The sequence below is a fragment of the Lissotriton vulgaris genome, chromosome 6, assembly GCF_964263255.1.
Source record: "Lissotriton vulgaris chromosome 6, aLisVul1.2, whole genome shotgun sequence".
Taxonomy (NCBI): domain Eukaryota; kingdom Metazoa; phylum Chordata; class Amphibia; order Caudata; family Salamandridae; genus Lissotriton; species Lissotriton vulgaris.
Window position 1 is genome coordinate 1,232,111,117 of NC_141694.1, and position 24,121 is coordinate 1,232,135,237.

The 24,121-nt window shown below is 44.7% G+C and overlaps 1 protein-coding gene across 1 annotated transcript in view; it reads right to left on the bottom strand.

Moving 5' to 3' along the window:
• Nucleotides 1-24,121, bottom strand: part of RSPH3 (radial spoke head 3) — a 135,133-nt gene that overhangs the window by 100,186 nt on the left and 10,826 nt on the right. The window contains exon 2 of the mRNA XM_086927327.1: nucleotides 14,936-15,023. Coding sequence (XP_086783453.1) covers nucleotides 14,936-15,023 — 88 coding nt within the window. The remainder of the gene's footprint in view (nucleotides 1-14,935; nucleotides 15,024-24,121) is intronic.

Below are 24,121 nucleotides of genomic sequence, written 5' to 3' on the forward strand. Positions count from 1 at the left end.
GTGCTCGTGAAAATAGAACAGATTTATGGGGAGGGAAATCAGAGATTAGTTAAAAACAATCATTTACACCTAGTAATGTCCTTAGTAAACTGGTTGTGGTTTACAGTAGCACCAGTTTTACAATGTGGCCTGTCTCTCATGGACTCGAAAGTACTTTTCTGGTTCTTGATGTTGCACAGAGTATAATCTTCTGTAAAGAGGTAGGGATGGAGTGAGTACTGCAAATACTAATAAGTAATCAAAGCATCACCCCCTAGCCCCCTCTCATTTGGATCCCTTACATGGCGAGATGTACCCAAGCCAAAGAAAGCCAGGACAACTGAGTAAATGCAGAACACCATTTTTTATTACCATCAAGGAGACCACAGTTACTTCACCGCAGACAAAACTTTAGACCCAAAAAGATCCTCCACTACAGGACACTGAGACACTCTGTAATGTTTGATAAATGTAGACAGGATTGCCCAAGTGGTCGTTCTACAAATTTCAGCCAAGGAATCCCCTGACACTCTGCCAGAGAAGTCAGCAAACCTTGAGTCGACCTGCCTTGGAGAAGGAATGACAAACTGATAATAAGCCAAAGAAATCAGAGTACGAATCTACCAGCAACCCTCCCTGGTGGGCCCAAAATTAACATACAAAGAAGAATCCCAGTGAATATCCTCAACAATAACCAGATAAATCCAAATAGTTATCTGAACATCTCAAGAATGAAGGCTAACATTGGCATACGACTGAGGCTCTGGACAGAAAAACAGGCAAAATAACTTCCTGTTGTAAATGAAGGAAGAATTGACTTTGGGAACAAACCCCGGGGCTAGCCTCAAAACCCCCATATCCTCAAAGATCCTTAAGAAAGAGGCCTTCCAGGAAAGAGAACCCAGTTCTCCCAATCTCCTGGCTTGAGTAATGGCCACAAGAAAAAACGCCTTCAATGTAAGAATTTTGAGATCAATGAAATAGGGGCTCAAAACTGAGGTTTGCCTGTAACACCCCTTACTGATACACACACAATCTCCTCACGGACCACACCAGGGATCCCGCTTAACTGCTCCACAATATTCGACCTCAAGAACAACGCCTCCTGGACTACCTTATTTATTTATTTATTTATTTATTTATTTATTTAGTATTTTGTAGAGCGCACAGCTACCTCCAACGGAGGTGTTCCGGCGCTGAAGACAATATCTCAGGAGGGACAGGGGAGTGTGAGAGGAAGGACTAGAATAAGATCTGGGAGAACAACCAGGTTTTTAGCTTTTTCCGGAACAGGGGTTCAGATGTCAGAAACCTTATCTCAGAGGGAAGCTGATTCCATAGTTTGGAGGTGACTACTGCAAGGGACCTTCCTCCCGTGCGTGTGAGACGAAAACCTCTACTCTACTCTGGATCCTTCCAATCATTTCACAGAACTCCTCCCAGCATCCCACTTAAAGACCTTCATGCCACTGCTAGTGCCCCTATGGACTAGGATCATAAACTCCTCTCTCATGCAAGGAACCATCCCTGACATCCTCAAAGCTGGTCAAGTATCCCCCATCCTTAAGAAAGTATCAGCGGACCCATCAGACCTCAATAACTATCGCCCAATAGCCAACATCTCGACCCTGGCCAAACTACTCGAAAAATGTGTCCACGTGCAGCTTAGTAACCACATAGACCACTTCAACCTGCTCGACCAATTCCAATCAGGCTTTCGATCAGGGCACGGTACCGAATCAGCCATGACCCACATAATTGATGAGGCATTACAAATACTGGATCAAAACAAAGCCTGCTTGCTAATCCTACCGGACCTTTCTTCAGCCTTCAATACAGTCAAACACGACAACCTACTTGACCTTGTTAAACTGGTTCACTTCCTTCCTCCAAAATAGAACACAAAGATTCAAGATCAACCAATCTTTATCTAACCCCACCCCAGTCACTTTGGGAGTACGCCAGGGATCTTCCCTCTCCCCAACACTCTTCAATCTGTTTATGGAACAACTCACAGAGCTTCTCAACTTCGCAAATATCCAACATCACATGTACGCTGACAACACACAACTCTACATTAAGGTTCAATCTCTTAAAGACATCAAGTTCCTTAACGCAACGCTGCTAAGAACCATTTAAAACTAAATACACTAAAAAAAGAATTCCTCTTAATCGCTCCCCCCAACCAAACAACCATCATCCGCGAGTGGATGAAGCACCTAACTGCACTCGACGGTCAACCTCTCATCATTTATTCCGCTAAATCTCAAGGAATAACCCTGGATAATAAGCTAAACATGCCGAAGCACTTCAGCGCTGAAACAAAAAGGAGCACATTTTCAGATAAACACGCTAAATTGAAAACCTTCATACCCGCAAATAGCTTTAAACAGGCAGTTCAAACTCTAGTAGTTCCCAGAGTGGACTATGGAAGTGTCGCTCTCTGTGGTCTTCTCAAATCAACGACCGCTCCGCTCAGAGCCTCAATCAATACAGCTGCCAGACTCGTCACAGGCACCAAAAGAAACTGACACATTTCCCCTGACTTTCAAGCCCTCAATTGGCTACCTTTTGAGGCCAGAATCCAGTAAAAAAAAAGAAAAATAAATAAATAAAATCGCCTGTATGACACGTAAGGCTTTACATCACAAAACCCAGAGGTACCTAGCGGAGAAACTAGTACTATTAGGTAGTAACAGGTCTACAGGAGTTCCAACAACCTTCTACTTAAACCACAACGTTTCTCCAAGAAGAAAACAAACAATCGTACCTTCACAGGAATGGCCCCCAGGATATGGAACGCCTTACCAACAGAAACAAGACTTAACTCATCTGCAGCTTTTTAAAAAAAAGAAGTGCAATTGATTCTTATGTCCAAATTCACTTGAACTTGTCCTATGCACTCCAGTAGTTATGTGCTAATCTCAAATTGTTACCAGTACTGTTTTCACACAATTAATTGTATTTATATGTATATGTCATTACGTATATTTGCTCTGTAAAGCGCTCTGATGCCCGCAAGGGTCTTGTTTGCGCTATACAAAACCGTCAAAACAAAAAAATTAAAAAAAACACCAGAGCAAAGTCTCAAGAAGGACAAACTAGAGACACCGTAGGACAAATATTAAAAATCCCTTAAACAATTTTTGGACAAGACCCTGTGAATCCTCTAAATTACCCCAAGGAGCCTGGAAAGTCCTAATTGCTGCTCACTGTAGTCGCAAAGTCAAAGGACAGAGGTCCACGATGAACCCATCCTGCAAAAATTGTAGGACCTGAGGAAAAAAAAACAGAAATAGAAAAAAATTGCTGCTTCCCACAACATTTCCCAAAGGAAACCCAGTGCCAAGAATAGGATGCCCTAATGGATGGCCTCCTGGCGGTCTGAACGGAAGAAGAAGCTGCATTACAACAACTTTGAGATATTAACCCTGCCAGTTCAGTTTCTAAATAGTTAACTTGAAACAAACCAAGGACTCCTCCTGGAGAACAGGGAGACTCAGATGAGAGGGAATCATAGGCAGCACTACCCCCTGTTCTTCCTCATCCTCGCAGAAAAGGAAACCAGGAAGAACGGGCCCATACTAGAGCAACCAGTACCACCTAAGTCTCCTCCCACCTTACCCTGATAAGAAACATCTGGTAAGGAAAAGAAGTGAAAGAAAACAGTAGACTAGGTGGCCAGGGATAGGACAGAGCGTCTGTCCTCCAAGCTACAGGTTCCCCAATCCTGGAGCAAAACTTGGGAAGCAGAGTGTTGTGTGAAGACGCAAACAGATCCACCACTGGACACCCCACCTCTGACAGATCAGAATACACAATCGAGGAAAGAGCCAAAAGCCATGAGAGGAGGGAATCACGCTCCTTAACAAGTACACATGGGTGTTTAGAAGACCCTGAATATAAATTGCCATCAGAGACAATAGATAAGCCTGGATCCAAGAGAAGATTCAATTCGAAATGAGGGACAGAGACAAGGCCTTCATTTCCCCCATCCGATTGATGTAGACCTTTGTTGTGGTATTGTCTGTTCTGATCAGGACAGGTTGGAGATGAGCCCAAGGGGAGAAGGCCTGGAGAGCCAGATAGCCGTGAGATCCCTACCGGTTGGTTGAGTAGACGCGTTGAGAGTTTTTCCCGAGACACTGGATCTGATGCGAAGACATCCAGGATCTCCAACCCCTTTTTGCTTGCATCGGTGGTAATGACGGATGGAGGGAGAGGGCATAAGGGCAATCCCTTCAGGAGATGCCCGGGTCCAACCACCAGGTGAGCTCCGGTTTCATTTCCACTGACACCGGAAGATAGAGTGACATATCCTGCAAGGTGGTATCCCAGGTCTGAAACAGAAAGCTAATGAGCTTGTTCAGGTGGCAGCGAGCCCAGAAAAGCAAAAAAATACAGTTGCTGTCAAATACCCTGAGCTCTCATCCAGTCTCACACCCTGGGAAGCGGATCTCTCAGAAGATCTGGAATATGGGACTGCATTTTGTGTACCGTGCTGTCTAGAAGAGTAACCACTCCCCAATCTGTAAGAAATCTGACACTGTTAAAAACACCCACCAGTTCTGAAAGCAATGGAGACTTCTGGGTGTTGATCAGAAACCTGTTAGACATCAGTATGTACACCATTCAATTCACATGTTCTGTTGCTTGAAGATCAGTACTGGCAGACACCAATCATCCAGATAGGGCCTGATGCAAATCCCCTGCTGATAAACCAGAGCCATCAAAGGAGCAAGAACCTTGGTGAAAACCTTTGGGGTAGATTTCAATTCAAATGGGAGGACTGGGAACTAGAAGTGAGATCCCCTACCTCGAAACAAAGAAACAAGTGATGTGATTGATGAATGTTATGTTATGTTAAGTGGGATTTATAGAGCGCGCTGACACCATGGGTTTCCTGGCGCTGTAGGACAGAGGTGAGGCAGAGGCCGGAGGAAGCGGAATTAGCAGGGTGGGGGGGAAGAGGAAGGTTTTGAGCAGCTTCCTGAAGTGAAGGAGGGATCTACTGGATTTGATGGTAAGGGGAAGAGGATTCCAGAATTTCGGGGCCAGGGGGGCAAACCAACGGCCACCGAATTTGTTGGTACTGGTTTTGGGGACAGTAAGCATGTTGAGGTGAGATGAGCGGAGATTGCGAGTTGGGCGGTATGGTTTGACGAGTGAAGACAGGAAAGCGGGGTTGGTACAGTGAAGGGATTTGAACGTGAGGCAGCCCAGCTGAAAGGCCGCCCTTTGTTCTATAGGTAGCTAGTGCAGTTTGTGCAGCAGGGGTTTAGCCGACTGCCATTTGGGGGTTTTGTAGATAAGACGGGCTGCTTGGTTCTGCACGACCTGGAGGCGGTGGAGTAGTGATTTAGGGAGTCCGTGATACAGGGAATTGGAGAAGTCCAAGCGGGATAGTACCAGGGAGATGATTACCTGGATCAGAGCGGCTGCTGGTAGTAAGTGACTGACTTTGCGGATTTTTCGAAGTTGGAACGTGCATGATGAGATCACAGTGCCAACTTGAGGTCTGAGGGAGAGTTCGGCATCGATGGTCACGCCAAGACTCTTTACTGATTTCGCAGGGGTCGGGGGGGGCCTAGTTTGGTGGGCCAGAACTGCGAGCCCCAGTAAGAGGAGCTGGATCGAGGGAGAAGGAGCTCAGTTTTTCCAGGATTTAATTTGAATTGATTGCAGTTCATCCACTCCTGGATGTGAAGCATGACGGAATGGAAATTGTCCACAGCGTTCGGGAGAAGTGGAAAGATGATCTGCAGATCGTCAGCGTAGTTATATACTGTGATGTCCCAGTTTTGGAGCGAGTGGATCAAGGGCCGAAGGTAGAGGTTGAATAGTAGGGGTGATAGGGAGGAGCCCTGAGGGACTCCACAGGTCGTGGGAGTTTTGGGCGCTGTGTAGGGGCCCAGGCGGACGGCTTGTGTTCTGCCAGTCAGGAAGGACTGAGACCATTTGAGGGCAGGACCCTGGATGCCAGCCTGTTCGACACGGTGAAGAAGGATGTTGTGGTCAACCGTGTCGAATGCGGCCGATAGATCCAGGAGTACGAGAGCATGGGGAATCCCTGTGTCAGCGTTCCTCCTCAACGTGTCAAGGACTGCTAGAATGACGGCCTCGGTGGAGTGGGCTGGCCTGAAGCCGGCCTGGTTAGGCTCCAGGTGGCAGGAGGTCTCGAAGTTGGAGAGGCACCGGGTGACGTGGGCCTCCATTAGTTTGGAGAAGTATGGCAAGAGCGATATGGGACGGTAGTTGGAGAGTTCAACCGGGTCCGCGCCAGGTTTCTTCAGCAGAGGCACCAAATGGCCTCTTTGAAGGTGCTGGGGATGATACCCGTGCTGAGGGAACCATTCAGCAGAGGTAAAATGCAGTCTGGTAAATTGAGACAGACGTTCCGTAGGACCGAAGGGGGGCAGCAGTCATTCGGAGAGCCTGATTTTACCCGGGTCGCGAGTTCCGCTAATGAGATGGGGTTAAGGGTAGGGAAATCGGTAAAGATCGATGAGTTGATCAGAGGAGTATGCCCACATACAAGAAACCAAACCAGGACTCACCCTTACAACTTGTCCTCATCCACGGAGAGCTCTCTGTGTCACTACTTGGTTGTAAGGGTGAGTCCTGGTTTGGTTTCTTGTATGTGGGCATACTTACCTTAGACCCTCTGGTACCTTTGGTATATATTGGTTCTGTTGGGGATAGTACCCAGAGCTAGGTCTTTAAATCTCCCCTAGGTCCTCCTCTACCGTTTTGTGTTCGTTGATCAGAGGAGTGTCTGGGGCGGGCGTCTGAGGGATGGGGGGGATGGAGTCTTTGATTTTGATGATTTTCTCAATGAAAAAAAGATTGAGAGCGTCTCAGGTTTCTTGGGTGGGGGTCTGACCTGGGAGAGTTCTGTCGTCTGAGGTGAGTTCATTCATGATTTTAAAAACCTCCTTTGATTTGTTGTCTGCGGAAGAGATTCTGTTTGAGAAGTGTTCCGATTTAATTCTCTGCGAGCTGTAGTGTATTGCAGTCTGTCTGGTTCGGAGTAATTAGTCTCCATGTCCATTCCATCTGGCGCACCTTCAGTTTGTATTTCTTGAGGTCGTCAGAGAACCATCTGTGAGAGTTGTGGTGTCTGGTGGGGGGAAATTTGGTAAGGGGGGCAAATTGGTTGCTGGCCGATTTTAGCCAGGTGCCAATGTTGCTATCCATCATGTCGATATTGGTTAGCAAATTGATGGCTGGCCGGCTGTCAGATAAGGTCGCGAGAAGACCTTGGGAGTCGTGAGAGCTCCATTTGCGTGAGAGGCCGGCAGCAATCAGAGGGGCGGAGGTCCTGCCAGTGACAGTGAGGGTGGTTTCAACTAGGTGGTGGTCTGATCAGACGCAGGGGGAAATAGATGGGTGGGAGAGTGTTAAGGGTCCAGATCTGATTCAGGATGTGGCCCTTGATGTGAGTGGGTGAGGAGATTTGTTGGATCATGTTAAGGCTGGTGAGGGCTTCAAAGAGCTCTGTGGCGTGGGGCCCGGCGTTGGCGTCGTTGAACCAGTAATTAAGGTCGCCAAAGAGAGCTAATCTGGGATAAGATGTCAGTAGGTCGGTCAGCTGTTCGATCAAGGTGACCGCGAAAGATGGCATAGAGTGAGGGGGCCGAATCAGGAGGAGGAGTGTTAAGGCTCCTACGTCCGTTTTTAGGCTGATGATTAGGTTGTCTGCTTCCGGGAGGGTGAGGGAAGATGTGGAAATAAAGTTGAGGCGTTTTGATATTATGGCTGCCACCCCACCCCCAGGGCGATTTCCAGAACGATCGGCATGGAGGATGTAGTAATCTGGGGGGAGGGCCGCCAGGATGTCAGGGAGAGAGTCTGCAGTCAGCAAGGTTTCGGTGAGCAGGAGTACGTCTGGCTTCTCATTAGACAGAAGGATATAGATGTCGGCTTGGTGTTTTACCAGGGAGCGGGTGTTCAGATACAACACCCGGATGGAAGTGTCACTCCTGACCGGTTTAGCGGGGGGAGTGTTCCAACTGGAGGGGCGTCGGTCAGAGCGCGCGAGGCCGGCTGTGGTGATGCGTCTGATGGTGGAGGGAGAAGGTGAGAGGTGGGGAGTTGGAGTTCTCTGAGGGAGTCGGCCGAGTATGAGATGGAATGGCCGGCTTGGCTGGCCCCTGGTCCCGGCCTGGCGCAGACGGGAGCAGGCGGGCTTGCCTTTGGCGCGCAGGCGGCGCGTCCGCTGCGCGTCCGGGGGAGGCACATTGTTTGTATGAGAGGGGAGGGCGGCGAATATCTCAGACCCGCGGCAGCGTTTAGATCTGCTGCGCGGTGATTCTGCAGTGATTGAGGGCTGGGAGAGTGCTCCGTGGGAAGTGCAGAACAGGTAAAAACAATCAGATTATAAACAGGATAATTCTTAAAAATGCGAGCGTGCTCCCGGTTTCTGCCTCAGGAGTTTGGTAACCTCTTAATAGGTACAGAACATGCAAGTCAGCATCCTGCAAAACGAGGGTGGCCAGAAAGTCCTGAACAGAGGAATGATGACCTGTAGTGTTACTATGCATAAATTAAAAGGCTTGATTCATCGATTGAGTCTCTTTAAATCGAGTACAGGACGAAAGCTCCCTGAGTCTTTCTGCACCAAAAAGAGGAAGCATACACCATCTGGCCCTGTTTTTCCTGGGGAACAGGGAGTATTGGCTTTTTGAGCAGCAGGGTTGAAATCCCGTCCCACAAGGCCCTCCTCCAGACAGGATCTCTGGGGACAGGAGAATGGATGTACTTGAGTCTGGAGGCAGGGAGTCGAACTCTATATAATACCAGTTATGAATGATGTTTAGAACACAATGATCCGCAATAGAGATCGCCAACTGACAGAAAAAATCTATCTTAGAGCGTTCTTCACACCACATCCAAAGCTGGAGGACTGGAATAGTCAGAAGCGATAAGTTGGTAGGCCCGCCTTATTGGATCCTTCCTGCAACCTCACTGGTTTACGGGGCTGGCTTTTCTGATGTTTAGCAGAAAAAGACTTGAGTCTTTTTTGGGCTAATTCCTGGAATCCCTAGACCATGGTCTGAAGGCCTTCCAAGCAGATGATTTATAAGACCAGGAATGTTTCTTGTCTTTGAAAGATTTCCTCATTATGTCATCCAGCTGGTCTTGCCCTCAAGAGGTAGTTTCAGAAAAGGAGCTTTCTCCTAGAATTCCGATTTCCACTCCCAGAGCCACAGATTCAGATGAGCCATTACCACTGAACTGGAAGTGACCGAGGCCACTTTGATGATATCCGAGGAGAATTCAGTATTTCGACTATTGCTCCATCTGCACCAGGATGTCCGAAACATCTACAACATCCTGATCCGGATCCAATGAAGAAAAGTCATCAGGGTTAAGTGATGATATGTCAAGTAGAGGATCCAAAATAGAGTGCACTTTAATGGACTGAAAAAACACAGCATCGGCTTCCTCCAAAGTACAGGACTACTGAAGAAATCTGGAATTGATCTGGCTCCTTCTGACTCCTCAAAATAGCCTTCTTGATCTTGGGGTGACATGGAAGAGCCACCGAAGCAGGCTTAGCATATTTTGGAAAGAGTCCTCCAGCATCCTCGTCAGCTGGGGGAGGATCTAACCCCATATTGTACCAGACATTCCACAAAATAGCCCCAAGTCTTCCCTGGAAATACACTTTCATTCAGAGGTACTGGGCTTATCCATTAAAGAGTCACTATCTGTATCAGATGGTATATCTTAAGTTTTTCTCTTACTGGGATGAGAAGGTTTGGCAGCTAAGGCCCTTGCCACAACTCATCAATCATAGCCTGCACTTGCGCCACCGTCAACCTCTACTGAGCCTCAGTAGTGCAACTAACATGCAGTACAAATACTTCTCCCTCCTTACCATCAGAAGAGGGATGAGGAGAACGTTTACACTTCTCACACCGCTTCCCCTCCATGTCAAGACAAAATGCATAAATCAGCTGTTTCAATCAGACCTGTAAAGGAAACCAGCCCTATTGGAAGGTCCTCCAATAGAGCAACTGGACAAAAAGGAGGAGAATGTTGCAAACCCATAGCAACGCTATAGAATATTAGAAAGGCACGCGCCTAGGACAATGTAGGGTAATCCACTGGCAGCATACAAGGCCTGAATAAATGAGTACCCCAATAAAGAGGAAGATCCTGTGAGACCCATAGCTCAGTTTTTATTTCCACAGACGTGACACTAATTTTGTGTTTGTAATAAAAATATCAAGACTAAAAGTACAATAATGCAATGGAAAAAAAAATTGCTGAATGAACCATTCACACAAACCTTAGACAATGTAGTGTAGTCTATTGGCAGCATACAAGGCCTGTATAAATTGGTACCCCAATAAAGTGCCAGAAGTTGGTTTGGGGGATTGACATCAGCCAGCGTCCTCACATGCCACTCCTTCTCACTTTAATCTTCACTGCCTGATGCCACCCCGGTGTCAGGATTACAGCATGATTGTCATGAGGTTGGTACAGCCAGCTTTTTACCCAAATGTGAACTGGTATTTTTGGAGTTGCTGTACCCACCTCTTTGGGGAGTAGGTGTGATGCTGTTCCCGCAAAAAGTGGTATGAGGTTTATGATCCATGTCAACTTCAAATACCTGGCCATATAAATATAAATACATGGCCATAGGAGTATGAATGAAAATGTGGGCAGTCCCATTTGATTGAGAGAGCTTCTTTCTCAATGTGGGTGTCACAATTATGTGTCACATGGCACATTACATTCCTCCCCAAATTTCTTTTGACCAAAACTCAAACTAAGTTTGATCACCCATTCATTCATCATGTGGCTCCTACAACCCAGCATCAATGTATGCCATTCTTAACATTAATAATCATCAAAACTTCTTTGCACCCCTGACCTCCTGATTTGTGGCCGCAGATTGTATGGCTGTATTCGGTGCTCTGAGGAAGGTGCTGCATCGCTGCCTCGCATGCAGTTATCATGGTCCTTTTCCGGTCTGTCACCAAAATTGTGTGTCTTTCAAAAGGGGGGCAGAACTGTCCCCCACCCTGCCTTATACAGACAAGGAGCCAATATCCAACCATGATGTCTGAAACCTTACATCTCTTGAACCTGCTTGCCTTGACATTGTCAGAGGGTCATTACTGATAAATCGCATGCACATTTAATGCCATTGGAGACAATGATCCTGAATGAGCAATAACATCATGGATGGTGCACCCAAACATGGCATCAGTAGGAGTCCTGTTGTCGATCGTGCAGTGGGGTGTGCACTCGTATGCTCTTAGAATATTGTGCATTACAAATTCAAAAAGTGCTTTATTCGAGTATTACTCATAAAAGCAGACAAACAAACACATAATAAAATACAATTAAATTACAAAGTCAGATATGACTTAAGCACGATACACGTTAAAAAGACAGTTTAAAATTACATTTCATCCTGTTATATACAATCAAAGGTGCAAAGTTCATATAATAAAAAGACATATTTAGAAGTGATCCTGTATCACAATTAAAAATCAATGTAAAAATTGTTCGTCAGATAGACACCTCGCATGGGAACAGAGAATAGATAATCTAGCAATCTCTGTTCAACTAGGCAGAGAGTAGTCACCCTACTAGCAATCTCTGCCTAATTACCCACGCCCACCCCCCATCTTCAATGACCTTTTGTTGTTCAAGGCCAATCCTGATAGCTTTATTTAGTGAACTCATTAGTCTTTCCACTTGGCTATTGGCCTGAGGACACTGTATCATTATTTTCCAGTAAGTACTGTTCAGAGATTTGAGATATTACTTAAACTCTTTTCCTTGGAACTGGGGACCATTGTCAACCTTGGTATTAGTCACTTCCTGCTGTCCTATGTGGGCCAGGAGAAGCATTTGATGCCTCATCTGGTGCAGGATGATGAGTCTGTGCCCTTGTAGGAGAGTTCCACTCACCATGACACTGAGTTAATTTCATACATGCCATAGTGGCCTCCTTTCACGCTGGTAGTCGTTATTCCGGTTAATGAGAATTTGGAGGATGTCTTTCCATTGGTGGGTAAAGCAGCCTCACATGTCAGTTCAAAGCAGGAGTCTAACTTTGTGGCATCAGCAACGTCTTGAGCCCTGATATTTGAGGGCAGATAACGGCGACGACCCTTTCAACTTATTCGTAAGCCCCTGCTGTGGGATCGGTGTATTGGTCAGTTGAGACCTGGGATACTGAGAAAAGAAGTCGACTGGCTTGGTGGTGCCAGTTGGTACCCAACCATTAAATGGTACTTTTGCAGTTGCAGTACTCACCTCTCTATGTGGAGAGGGGTGTGCCATGGTGTGTTGCGCTCCCAAAAAATGAGGAATGAGGGGTTTATGGTCTGTGTTAACTTTGAATAAATAGCTATGCAGGTATAAATGAAAATGGGTGCATCAACAGCTAATTTGGATTCCTGAGCAGGGTCAAATTAGGACATTACTGTGGCTCGCTGTAACGCTTCCTTAATGTCCTTGAATGCTGTCCCCTACGCCGATCCCCACGTTCAAGGCGTGGAAGACTTGATCAGGATACACAGCAGGTCCGCCAGGGTTGCTAAGTTAAGGATGAACCTCCCACATTATATTGCTAGTCCCAGAAACCTCCTGACTTTGGCTGGTGATTTGGGAGATTCCGCTTTTCTGATGTCAGCACTTTTTGCCTGGTCTACCCAGATTCCATCCACAGACAAAACACAGCCAAAGAATTCAATTTCATGCAGGAGGGATTGACACTTTTGAATTGAAAATAGGTGGGAGCAGGAAAGGGACGTCCCCTCCTATGTGGGGGTTGAAATGGAATGTATCAAGATTTGTAACCTCAATTGTGGTCACAAACCACTGATCAGTCACCGAACCCCAGTTCAGGTGGCAGCTGATTCGTAAATGGGAAGATGTCCCTGGGGAAGGCAGCTTCCTCTTTTGAAGCTGTATCAGCTGCCTCAGGAGGAGGATGTACTCCAGAGGTGTTCCTAAATGGGAAATATTTTTAAGGTAGCACATAACCACTTAATAGACACTGGCTACTATGAAAAAAAACCTGGATGGGAATGCAAATGTAGGGATGGAGGTATGCTATCCCTTACAGGCCTCCATCCTTTCATTCACAGCCAGTCACAAGCAATAGATAGCAAATTGCAACCTTCCTAATTAATATACATTAGGCAGGAGGATTTGTGACCCCCATCCCCAAATTGCACTCCTACTCGCAAACTATTTGATGTGCAAATTGCACACCTCTGATTCGTAAATGGAAATAGTACAATTGCTCTGATAACTGGTATTTATGTTAGAAAAGTCCACATCCAATAATACAAATTACATTATCAGCACTTAGGTTATGAAATAATCTTGATCATATAACATGCCAGCTGTACACATGTTACATTACACGATGAGGGAGAAATTGAGTGACCACAACATGAAAGGGGATGGAATAAAGCAAAAAACAATATTGGCGTGTTCAAGGTGGTCATTGTTTGTGGCTCTATCTCTAGTAAGTTCTCTTCATTAAACATTCAAACAAATGGCTTCAATCGAGTTTTCGCCGGTGTAATTAATACACCAGACCTTTGCTGAAAATATTTTAAGAAATAAGACCATAGAGGAGATAATATACAAGATTTTCTTTCTGGGCAGAATTTATGTGTAATGTGTTAGTGGATTGTTAATTGAAATGTGTCTTGATGTTGTAGTCTATATGAGATTAGGGTTTGCTCTAACATCTCAGCAAGGTAGCAAACTGAGTTAACTGAGATGCTGTACTGAGACTTGTGTATTGTAGAAGTCAAATTTTTAAATCACCCCAGTAGGCTGAATCAGTCCTTCATCCATTAAAAACGTATAGATGTTGTATCTCAGCTGTTATTTCTACCTACAGACAGTTCAAGTGTTTGAGTGCATTAGACAAATATTTAGTACTGTTGTGTATAGCTGGTTATTTACTACTATGATGTAGTAACACTGGGAAACACAAATTGTTTCCCAATGTAACTACATCATAACGAAATCGGAGGCATTGTTTATAGTACAGCTTTGGAATGGGAGCAGATGGGACCCTTACATGTTGGGTAGCTGCTGCCCGAACACATGGTGTGCAGGCCAAATGTCGCCATTATTTCGAAATCATGCTTCTAGCAGAGAGAGAGAGAGAGAGTAGAACTTGCACACAAAGACCTAACCACAGAAAAGGGGGCAGATAAAAAGGGGGGGGGGGTTCCCAGAGTTTTACAATGTGAAAAAAATGCAGAACAATCTAAACTAAAAAGAGTATAAAAAATTGAAGCTCAAGTCGATTGTTGGGTGGAAAATGAAGAGGCGGTGCAGAACTGACGTGGAGTTTCCTGACCAAAGTCCATTGGCTCTCTTGCTGGTAAAAGCAGGTCCATAGTTTAACAAACTTTGAGAAGAATACAAAAAAATCCAATAGCAATACACAACCATACTGATTGCTGTGAGGAACTTACTCCTGATAAAGAAATACAGAATATCATCCATTCCTGATTAATGGGATTTGTTCTTTCAAAGGAAGACAGACAGTACGAGTGTTTTTGAACTGCCTGATTTATTATAACCTTTTTAAAACGTCTTACTTTGGAGTTAAGGGTTTCCCTTAACATACCCACAATATTTAAGGGTTGATGGGACTCTTTTCCCTTTGTTGGATACATTATTTTTACTGCTACGTTTCTGCAGATTAAAAAAGGGAATCAAGAAAGCCAATATGTGGCTGTATCTATGGCTCTGAACAGGGGGGTGAAATTGGGTTAAGACCCTCTCCAACACCTATTAAGACTGCAAAAGAGCAAGAGTTGTCCAACACAGTTACAAATTCTGTAAACATGGTACATATATAAAGTTCTTGCTATAACGCTGCAGACACCGACTTGTAGAATGTATTCAAATTTAAACATGAATAACGTTTATGAATCAAGGGCACTGTACTTACCAGTGGCAGAGTGCTTTGTGCATATGTATTTCCTCGCACAACTCTTCTGTCATACATGATGTTTCCATACTGAATAGCTTCTTCTAAACTGTAGTAGAAAAAAGAAATTGATAAATGCCATGTCAAGGCTTGTGAATTATGATTGTTTTGGAGTGTTCACTCTTTGATGTGACATCAAGAACACTTGTAAGACAACCACACTGAAGCTTATCAACTGAATGACTATCTATGGACAGGAATTGTGATAATATGCACTATACATAATTCTAAGAACAAATGCTAGCTTCTAACACTATCTTAGAAATCTAATGTTTAGCTGTACATCTTTAAGATTAATTTCATTTCATGATTGTTGTTGGTAAAGTTACAATACAACAAGTTATCAGAAAACAGCAATAGAGCATGTTGACACAAATAAAAAAAACATAAGAGTTTTCAGCACAAATTTTCAAACTGTGAAAATGCAGTTTGAAAACTTATATCTATTCAAGAAGCATTTTGTGGATAGATCTAGAATTGATTTTCATATATTCTAAGCCGAATACACATGCTGTAGGCACCTCTAGAATGTTTGGTGTAGATATTGTTTTAAGAAAAGCATATCTCACAAAAATAAGCAAAGACAACTGTAACTCAAAGGTTCTACTAGAAACTTAAAATGAAATACTCTAAGTAACTGCAGCTCTTAAAACAGAGAAGTCTTCTTGGTTGAACTTGATTACTATGGAATTGTAATCGGAGCTTATCATTGTTTTAGTATCATTACTATGCAAGGTATGTATAACATTATTCAAATCAAAAATGAAGGAAACCTTTGAACAGATTATCCCAAATCTCTTTATAAATATAGAATCTACACTAGGCCAACATGTGTTTCACAATAGCAGGATTGCTTCTTCAGGGGAAAACATTCAATGTAACATAAAGATTTTAAAACAAACATAGATAACATTTTTAACATCTAAAACAGAGAATCAGTTAATAACATCACCCTCTTACCTCACAGAATTGTATTCAGTATGTATTACAAGTTATTTGTATCTGTTTTCACAAGATATGTATCTCATAACAGAACTGAAGTCATACAAATTCAATTCATCAGCATAGGAACAGTAAATGGGTATACAGGGTGAGTCCCTTGAACTTCAATGGACTATTCCTCATTCCAATTATATTTATCTCTCCTTATAATATACATTTTAATCTCTGGTCTTGTACTTTGCTTTTCCTATCCTCAAATTTTAAACAAAGTCTCCGGATCCACTGTATTGATCATCTTCTTTTAAAAAGATTGACAAACTCAGTCATTCTTCATCATATTCCAAATATTATTTCAATATAATTATCAGTCTTGAATAGACAATACTCATAGTATTTCATATATGTCACCAGAAACAATAAGGTGGTGTCTATTAGTCTCACAATGATAGATGCCCACATAATTCACTTACAGGTATTTTTGGTTTTCTATATCTTTATGTTACAATATATCAAACAGTCTCTGACAAACTCTTCTTTCCCTAATACCATTGACAGTATATGATCATGCCTTACACCCACAAGTTAAAGTTTCCGATTTCTATCTCATTTGATCAAACATTATCACAATATATGATGCCTACATATCCATTTTTTTTGTTTGAGTATACCTTTACCTAATGATATCACACAGCATCATGTGGAGTTTCTCACCTACACTATTTTCATTAACACTGCTGACAGTGTACATTCATGACATACAACTGCAAGTTAAAATTCCTGATTTCTATCTCATTTGGTCAAAGATAAGCATAAAGTATCATATATTCTCAATCATAATCTCTTTCAATCACAGATTCCTGTTTATCTCGTATCTCCATTCTATATAGCCACATCTTATAGCCTATTATCTTAAATTGTCATAAGGCATATATAACCATATAGATTACAAATATCAAACAAGCATAGAGTGTCTCGCATTTTTTTTAAAACTTTTTTTTTTAAACGTTCTCATTTTTATGAGATAAACTTTTGAAGGTGGTATCGGTGGTGGCATTGGTGGTGGCATTGGTGGTATTTGTGGTGGTGGTATTGGTTGTGGTGGTATTGGTTGTGGTGTTGGACTTGGTGGTATTGGTTGTGGTGTTGGACTTGGTGGTGGTGGTGGTATTGGCGGTGGTGTTGGTATTGGTGGTGGTGGTATTAGTGGTGGTGGTGGTATTGGTGGCAGTGGTAATATTGGTGGTAGTGGTATTGGTGGTGGTGTTGGTATTGGTATTGGTGGTGGTAGTATTGGTGGTGATATTGGTGGTGGTTTTGGTGGTGGTGGTGATATTGGTGGTGGTATTGGTGGTGGTGGTGGTGGTGGTACTGGTAGAGGTGGTGGTATTGATGGTGGTGGTGGTGGTGATATTGGTGGTGGTGGTAGTATTGGTGGTGGTATTGTTGGTGGTGGTGATATTGGTGGTGGTATTGGTACTGGTAGAGGTGGTGGTATTGATGGTGGTGGTATTGGTGGTGGTGGGATATTGGTGGTGGTGGTGATATTGGTGGTGGAGGTGGTATTGGTGGTGGTGGTATTGGTGGTAGTATTGGTGGTGGTGGTATTGGTGTGTTGTGGTATTGGTGGTGGTGGTGATTTTGGTGGTGGGGGTTTTGGTGGTGGTGATATTGGTGGTAGTGGTAATATTGGTGGTGGTGGTGATATTGGTGGTGGTGGTACTGGTGGTGGTAGAGGTGGTGGTATTAAATGGTGGTGGTGGTATTGGTGGTGGCGGTGGTTTTGGTGGTGGTATTGGTGGTAGTGGTATTGGTAGTGGTATTGGTGTTGGTATTAGTGGTAATGGTATTGGTGGTGTTGGTGGTGGTGTTGGTGGTGGTATTGGTGGTGGTGGTGGTATTGGCAGTGGTAGCAGTGTTGGTGGTGGTATTGGTGGTGGTGGTATTGGTGGTGGTATTGGTGGAGGAGGTATCTGTGGTGGTGGTGGTGGTGGTATTGATGGTGGTGGTGCTATTGTTAATAAAACAGGCTTATGAAAACAACCCATCAGGTGGCTTTAGTACAGATGACATAGAACACAGATGTGCTGTTGTCAGCTTCAGCCCATTAGCACAGGACTATGTGCTACCTGGAATTCACATGACTTAATTTGTTAATCATTTTACTTGGGGGCTTGAAACATACACAAGATAATGCTGGGTTAAAGTTAATGAAAGCATGCACCTGTGTTATGGGGCGGCCGTGCTTAAAAAAACATGCGCAGTTTCAGCAGAAGCATCGTATGTCTGGCCTGCAGTAAGAGAAATTCGATAAAGTAAATAGTGCCTACAGACTAAATAACAGGTCCCATGTAACAACTGAAGTAAAAGGGCCAGTCGCCATGGGAGGGTACAAATGAAGACAAGGCTGCACTAAGGAGGGAATAACAAGCCTATTAACGAATCCGAAGGCAGCATTTACGAAAGACAATGACACAAGCGAATGAAAAAAATGGGATGAGAGTGGGCCCGGCTTCTCTCCCATACTCTACTACAGCAGTCTTGCAGTGCGAGCAGCGCATGCGCACTGCCGCTAGGCTCGACCTAAAAATGGTTATAAGTTTGTTCCGGAAGTAACTGTGAGTTGTACGCAGTGGAGGCAGTAAAAGCGGGGAGACGCTGGAAGAGCTTGTGGCGAACGTTAGTGAAGTCAGGTGGAACGAGAGTGAGCACCCATTTGGCGTACATAAGGTAACATGCAATGTTACGGGCAGGGTAAACTTCAGGGTTCTGGGGAGGACGAGAGGTTGAACAGTGTGTCCCGTTTTTGTAGGTGTCGGAAGTTTGTCGTTTTGGAGGTAGAGGCTGATAGACTGATACCCAGCAAAGCCCGAGGTAAGACGTGGTGACGTCTTTGAAAACTTGTGTCGACTATGTTTGCAACGGATTGCAGTTTTCATTTTTTGACATTGTCTGTACTTTTGACAGGTGGTGTATAAATTTTCTGTCCGGATTGTGAGTACACTCATGCATTGTTTTTCACAGCCTGTGGTGAGGTGGCGGAATCTTCACGCACTATTTGATTATTTATTTTTACAAAAGTGAATTTTTGTATTGCCTGCTACATTTAGAATGTTGTGAAAATTATAGTGTTTCACTTATGTTATGTATATATTCAGTTTCAGGCCCCTGAGGAAGAGTCCTTTGGGACTCAAAATGCATCGGGCAACATCAGCATGTTATACCGTCATGAAATGAAAAGTTGGATTGTTCACAAATGTGTGAAACAAACTGAAATTTGTTATTGATTTTCTGAGTTGATGACTTTAATCAAATTAAAATTACGTTTAGAGAGCAAAAGTAGAGTATATGTTTATGTATAAGATTGAAAAGGCTTAAAACTAAGCTTAAAGCATTTTGTGTAAAATTTGATTAGAAGTTGAGATTGTTGTGAATATTTCACATATAGTGACAGTGCGCAGAGGTTGAGTGGCCAGTCCATTCAAGCTAGGAAGTACATTTTTTAGGCACGGTGTGCGGACAGACGTGCCACCTCAGCAGCACGCTTGTAAATAAACAAAGATATTTTTAAAAAAGATAGTGGTAGTAAACAGTAAAATAGCAAATTTTAGGTGTGCTTCTCCATTCAAATCAGTTCATTTTATACATGTAACGGCGCCACATATGACGAAAGGTATTCCAGTGCCACAAGTGCATATGACATAGGCTCTCAGTCACTCATACACAATTATCCCATTCATACGGACACATGTTAATACATTCCAAAGACCGCACTTTCACTGACAGACATGGCCGTCCTGTCATAGTGCCCCTAATCAAAGTATTTTGTTCAAACAATAGTATCTGGTTCTTTGGGCATTGGGCTCGAATCAATGTAGCTGGGCGTGAGTGTGTCTGATAATCATGTGCAAGTTGCTTAGCCTTCAGTAGCTCACAATGATTTTCACTGATCAGAAGTAGCTCTCACTACAGAAAAAGTTGGAGACCCCTGAACTAGATATGATAATTCCCTATATATACCAATCTCATCTATGCCTAATTCCCTTCCTTCATCATTCCCCAAGTAATTAATTCAAGACAATTGATCTATAGTAACTAAACCAATTACATCCTACAGTATTTCGAATATTAATAATTAATTTACACCTTCAATCCAGTCTTAGAAATTTAGTTAGTTACAGCTTCATGAGTGCAGATACAAACTTAATGTTATCTTTCTATTTCACTTCAATTAATGCCTATTCAGATTTGCTTACAATGTGTTAGTCAGAATGTCAGTACTTCTTCTTAACTTCAGATTGTTACGATTAGTGCACATAGTTACTATCTAAGTATAGTCTAATGAATGTATTCCTGTAAGTACACTTCCTTGTCTGTATTTAGGCCGATCACTGTTTATTTTAACCTATATATCCACATCATTTCCTAGATCCTTTAAATTCTGTTTCACCCTCATCTCGGTGGATGAACTCAGATCATAGCTACAAATCTTATACCTAAAGAATCTGATTCCTTATGTTTTCTATGTGCATAGCCATCAGGTATCTTCTGTCTTTCGCCCTAACGTCCTATATGCTCTTGTCATGCCACTTTCGAGTTTCTTATTATAGCACAAGCATATATCTTTCCAGAAATAAAATTAATAATGTAAACAAAAATGGTATTACAATTTATAAATTCTCATATATCATATTCTGTACTTTTTTCACTGTCAATATTTTCTGTTTACAAATCACACCATGACTGCGTTTAAGGAAACATTTTTCAACACCAAAAGTACATTGGGTGTTGTACATCATATATTATCACTTGGACTCAGCATATCTTTCAAAGTGGAATTACGCCTGTATCTGAGCTGAGGTCTAGTTGTGGTGCATTTGGATAAAGAAGTAGATGCCAAATTCTTTTGATAACCGTTTATACTTTCTGATTCTCTGCAATATAGTTCATTATCAGTTTTAAAGTTTGTGCATCTGTAGTTTTAATTTGTGACTTAGGTTTTAAAAGTTCAATCCGTTTCTGTTTTGAAGACCTCTCCGTTGTTTTATGAATGGTATAATCTTTGTAGCCTCTTTCTCTAAATCTTTTCATCATCTTGCTAGTTTCTCTCTCATATTCAGGTTCCTTGCGGCACAGACGCTTTGCCCTGAGCATTTCGCAATAGACTATGTTGTGAACTTGATGCCTAGGGTGAGATGTTTTGTTATGTTATGTTATGTTAAAATAAACTTATATAGCGCACGGCTACTCTAAAAGAGTGTCCCGGCGCTTTCCACAGGCGGCTCCGTGTGTAATAACATAACAAGAAAAAACTAAAAGAGAAAAGAAAGAAAAAACCCAGCAAAGAGAAAAGTTAAACATTAAAAAGCCACGTCTTCAGGCTCTTCCTGAATTGAAGCAGATTAGAGGTACTGCGTAGCGCCAGTGGCAGAGAATTCCACAACTGGGGCGCCTTAAAGCTGAAGGAGCGGCCCCCAGTCCGTGCCTTCCGCACACGTGGAACCACGGCAGTAAAAAGAGGTTCGGACCGCAGTGAGCGGGCTGGACGATAGAAGGCCAATCTACGCCGTAGATACCCAGCCCCTGAGCCAAACAGGGCTTTATGCATCAGCGTAAGGGATTTGAACATAATCCGCTTACGGATAGGCAGCCAATGAAGCTTCTGCAGCAACCCAGAGGCTCGTGACCGCCTATGCAAGCCAAAGATGGCACGGGCAGCAGAGTTTTGTGCCACCTGAAGGCGTTGGACCAGGTAATCCGGGAGGCCAAGAAAGAGGGCATTGGCATAGTCGAGCCGGGACCCGATAAGCGCCTGCACTGTAATCCGCCTATGCTCCGCAGAAAGCAGTGGAAGAAACTTGCGGAGTATCTTCAGAATGCCAAAGCAGGTTCCGGCCAGACTCAGGATGTGCGCTCTCAGTGACAGCTTATTATCAAGTTTGACGCCAAGATTTTTAGCAACCGCAGATGACTGTACTGGAGGGCTCATTTCAGATGGCCACCATTGCCGCCACTCAGGGTCGGTGACACAGCCGAAGAATAGGACCTCCGACTTACTGGAGTTGGCCTTCAGGTTGTTGTGCTGGAACCAGTCGAATACCCTGCCCAAACAACCCCGGATACTCTCTCCATCAAATGGTTGATCTTTACCACAGGTGAAGAGGAGTTGCGTGTCGCCGGCGTAGGACACGATCTGGGCCCCGTAAGCCTCCACCGCCGCCGCCAGGGGGGACATAAAGATGTTAAACAGCGATGGGCTCAACACAGAACCCTGTGGAACCCCAACCCCCAAAGGCGGCATCTCGGCGGAGCTCTGGGAGACCCAGATCGTCTGGCGGCGGCCTTCAAGGAAGGATGTAAACCATTTGAGCACCGTCCCCCTAATGCCGATGTCATGGAGCCTGGCGAGGAGCGCCGCGTGGGGGACGGTATCAAAGGCCGCCGACAGGTCCAACATGACTAACATGGCCTTGCCACCAACATCCAAGGTCTCCCTGATGATCTCGGAGACCTCCAGCAATGCCGTTTCCGTGCTGAAGTTGGGACGGAAACCGGATTGGGAAGGATGGAGCAGATGGTTGGTCTCAAGAAAGCTCGACAAGACGCCATGAACATGTTTCTCGGTAATCTTGGCCAGAGCCGGGAGAAGTGAAATTGGCCTATAATTGGCCAAGACCTCGGCATCAAGGCCCGGCTTTTTCAAAAGGGGGATCACCATCGCCCTCTTCCAGGTGCTAGGCACCCTTACCTCCCTCAAGGAGGCATTGAGGATGGGGTTAACCAGGGGATTCACCACCGCCGCCATCCCGGCCAAAAATTTGGCAGGGCATGGGTCAAGTGGCGAGCCAGATTTAAGGCTGGTAAGCAGCGCCTGCGACGCCTCGCAAGTGACAGCTGGAAAATCTGTCAACACTGCGGCAGGCATGGGCGATAGCTCACGTTCCGCTCCGGGGCCACATCCACCATTCTCAGCGCTCTCCGAGAAGGAGGCCTGAATCGCCTTGATTTTATTAGTGAAAAAGCTGGCGAGATTACACGCCCACGCCTCCGATGGCACTGGTGGGGCTGAGTAGGAACTGGGGGTCGTGAACTCCTTCACCACCGTGAAGATCTCCTTGCAGGAGTTCGCCGCCACCTCAATCCTCTTAGCAAGGTATTCTTTTTTGGCATCTAAGATGTCCCGATGATAGGCCTTTATAGCCGCCCTGTAGGCGAGTTTGGCCACCTCATTATACTGAAGGCGCCAGGCCCGCTCAGCAACCTTGCATTGGCTGCAGCGCCTCAGTGAACCACGGCGCAGATTGCCGTGCAGCCGCGGACCGAGGGGCTGCCAGTGGGGCAAGATCGTCCAGCCTTTCAGTCAGCCACGACTGCAGAGCCTCCGTGTCTCTTTCCAGATCACCCGAGAGATAACAGGGATGTTCCGCGAGCGCCTGCTCTAACATATCAGGTGTCACTCTATGGAGCGCTCTCGAGGCCGATCTAGGTAGCATGGGGGCGATGTTATCCGGCCGCCCATTCTCACACACAGAGAACCTGATCAGCCTATGATCCGTCCAGAGCACAGGCAGAGTCTCTACATCAGCAAGCGGAGCTGATGAAAACACTTGGTCGAGGGTATGCCCTCTCTCATGCGTAGGACCTGACACGAACGGTAAAAGGCCCAGAGGAGATGTGATGTCCAACAGTTTGATGGTGTCCGGGTCGCCTGTGACATCTAGATGGAAGTTGAAATCGCCCGCCACTACACAGTGCTGTGTAGTAAGCGCCAGTTCGGAAATCGCTATCTGCAAATCCTCCAAGAAGGAGCCCATCGGGCCTGGCGACCTATAGACCAACAGCCCCTTAAATGCTTGGACCGAGGACAGTCTGAGTGTAAAAGCAATGGACTCCGAGCCCCCAATGGGATTGAGAGGGAGAACAGAGCAAGAAACGTTCTTCCTCACCACCACAGCAACACCACCGCCCCTGCCTTTCTCTCTATCCTGCCGAAAGATGTTATAGGCTGGGGGGATAGCGGAAAAGATATCCGGATTCGACGCTTCTCCCAGCCAAGTTTCGGTTAGGAGAAGACACAGGGGGTTTTCCCTCACGAGGAGATCATAAAGGTGCAGGGCATGACATCCCAGCGACCTCGTATTCAGCAGCAAACAGAGGTGCCTAACACGAGCCTCTACGGGCCTGCATACATTGACCGATGTCCACGTG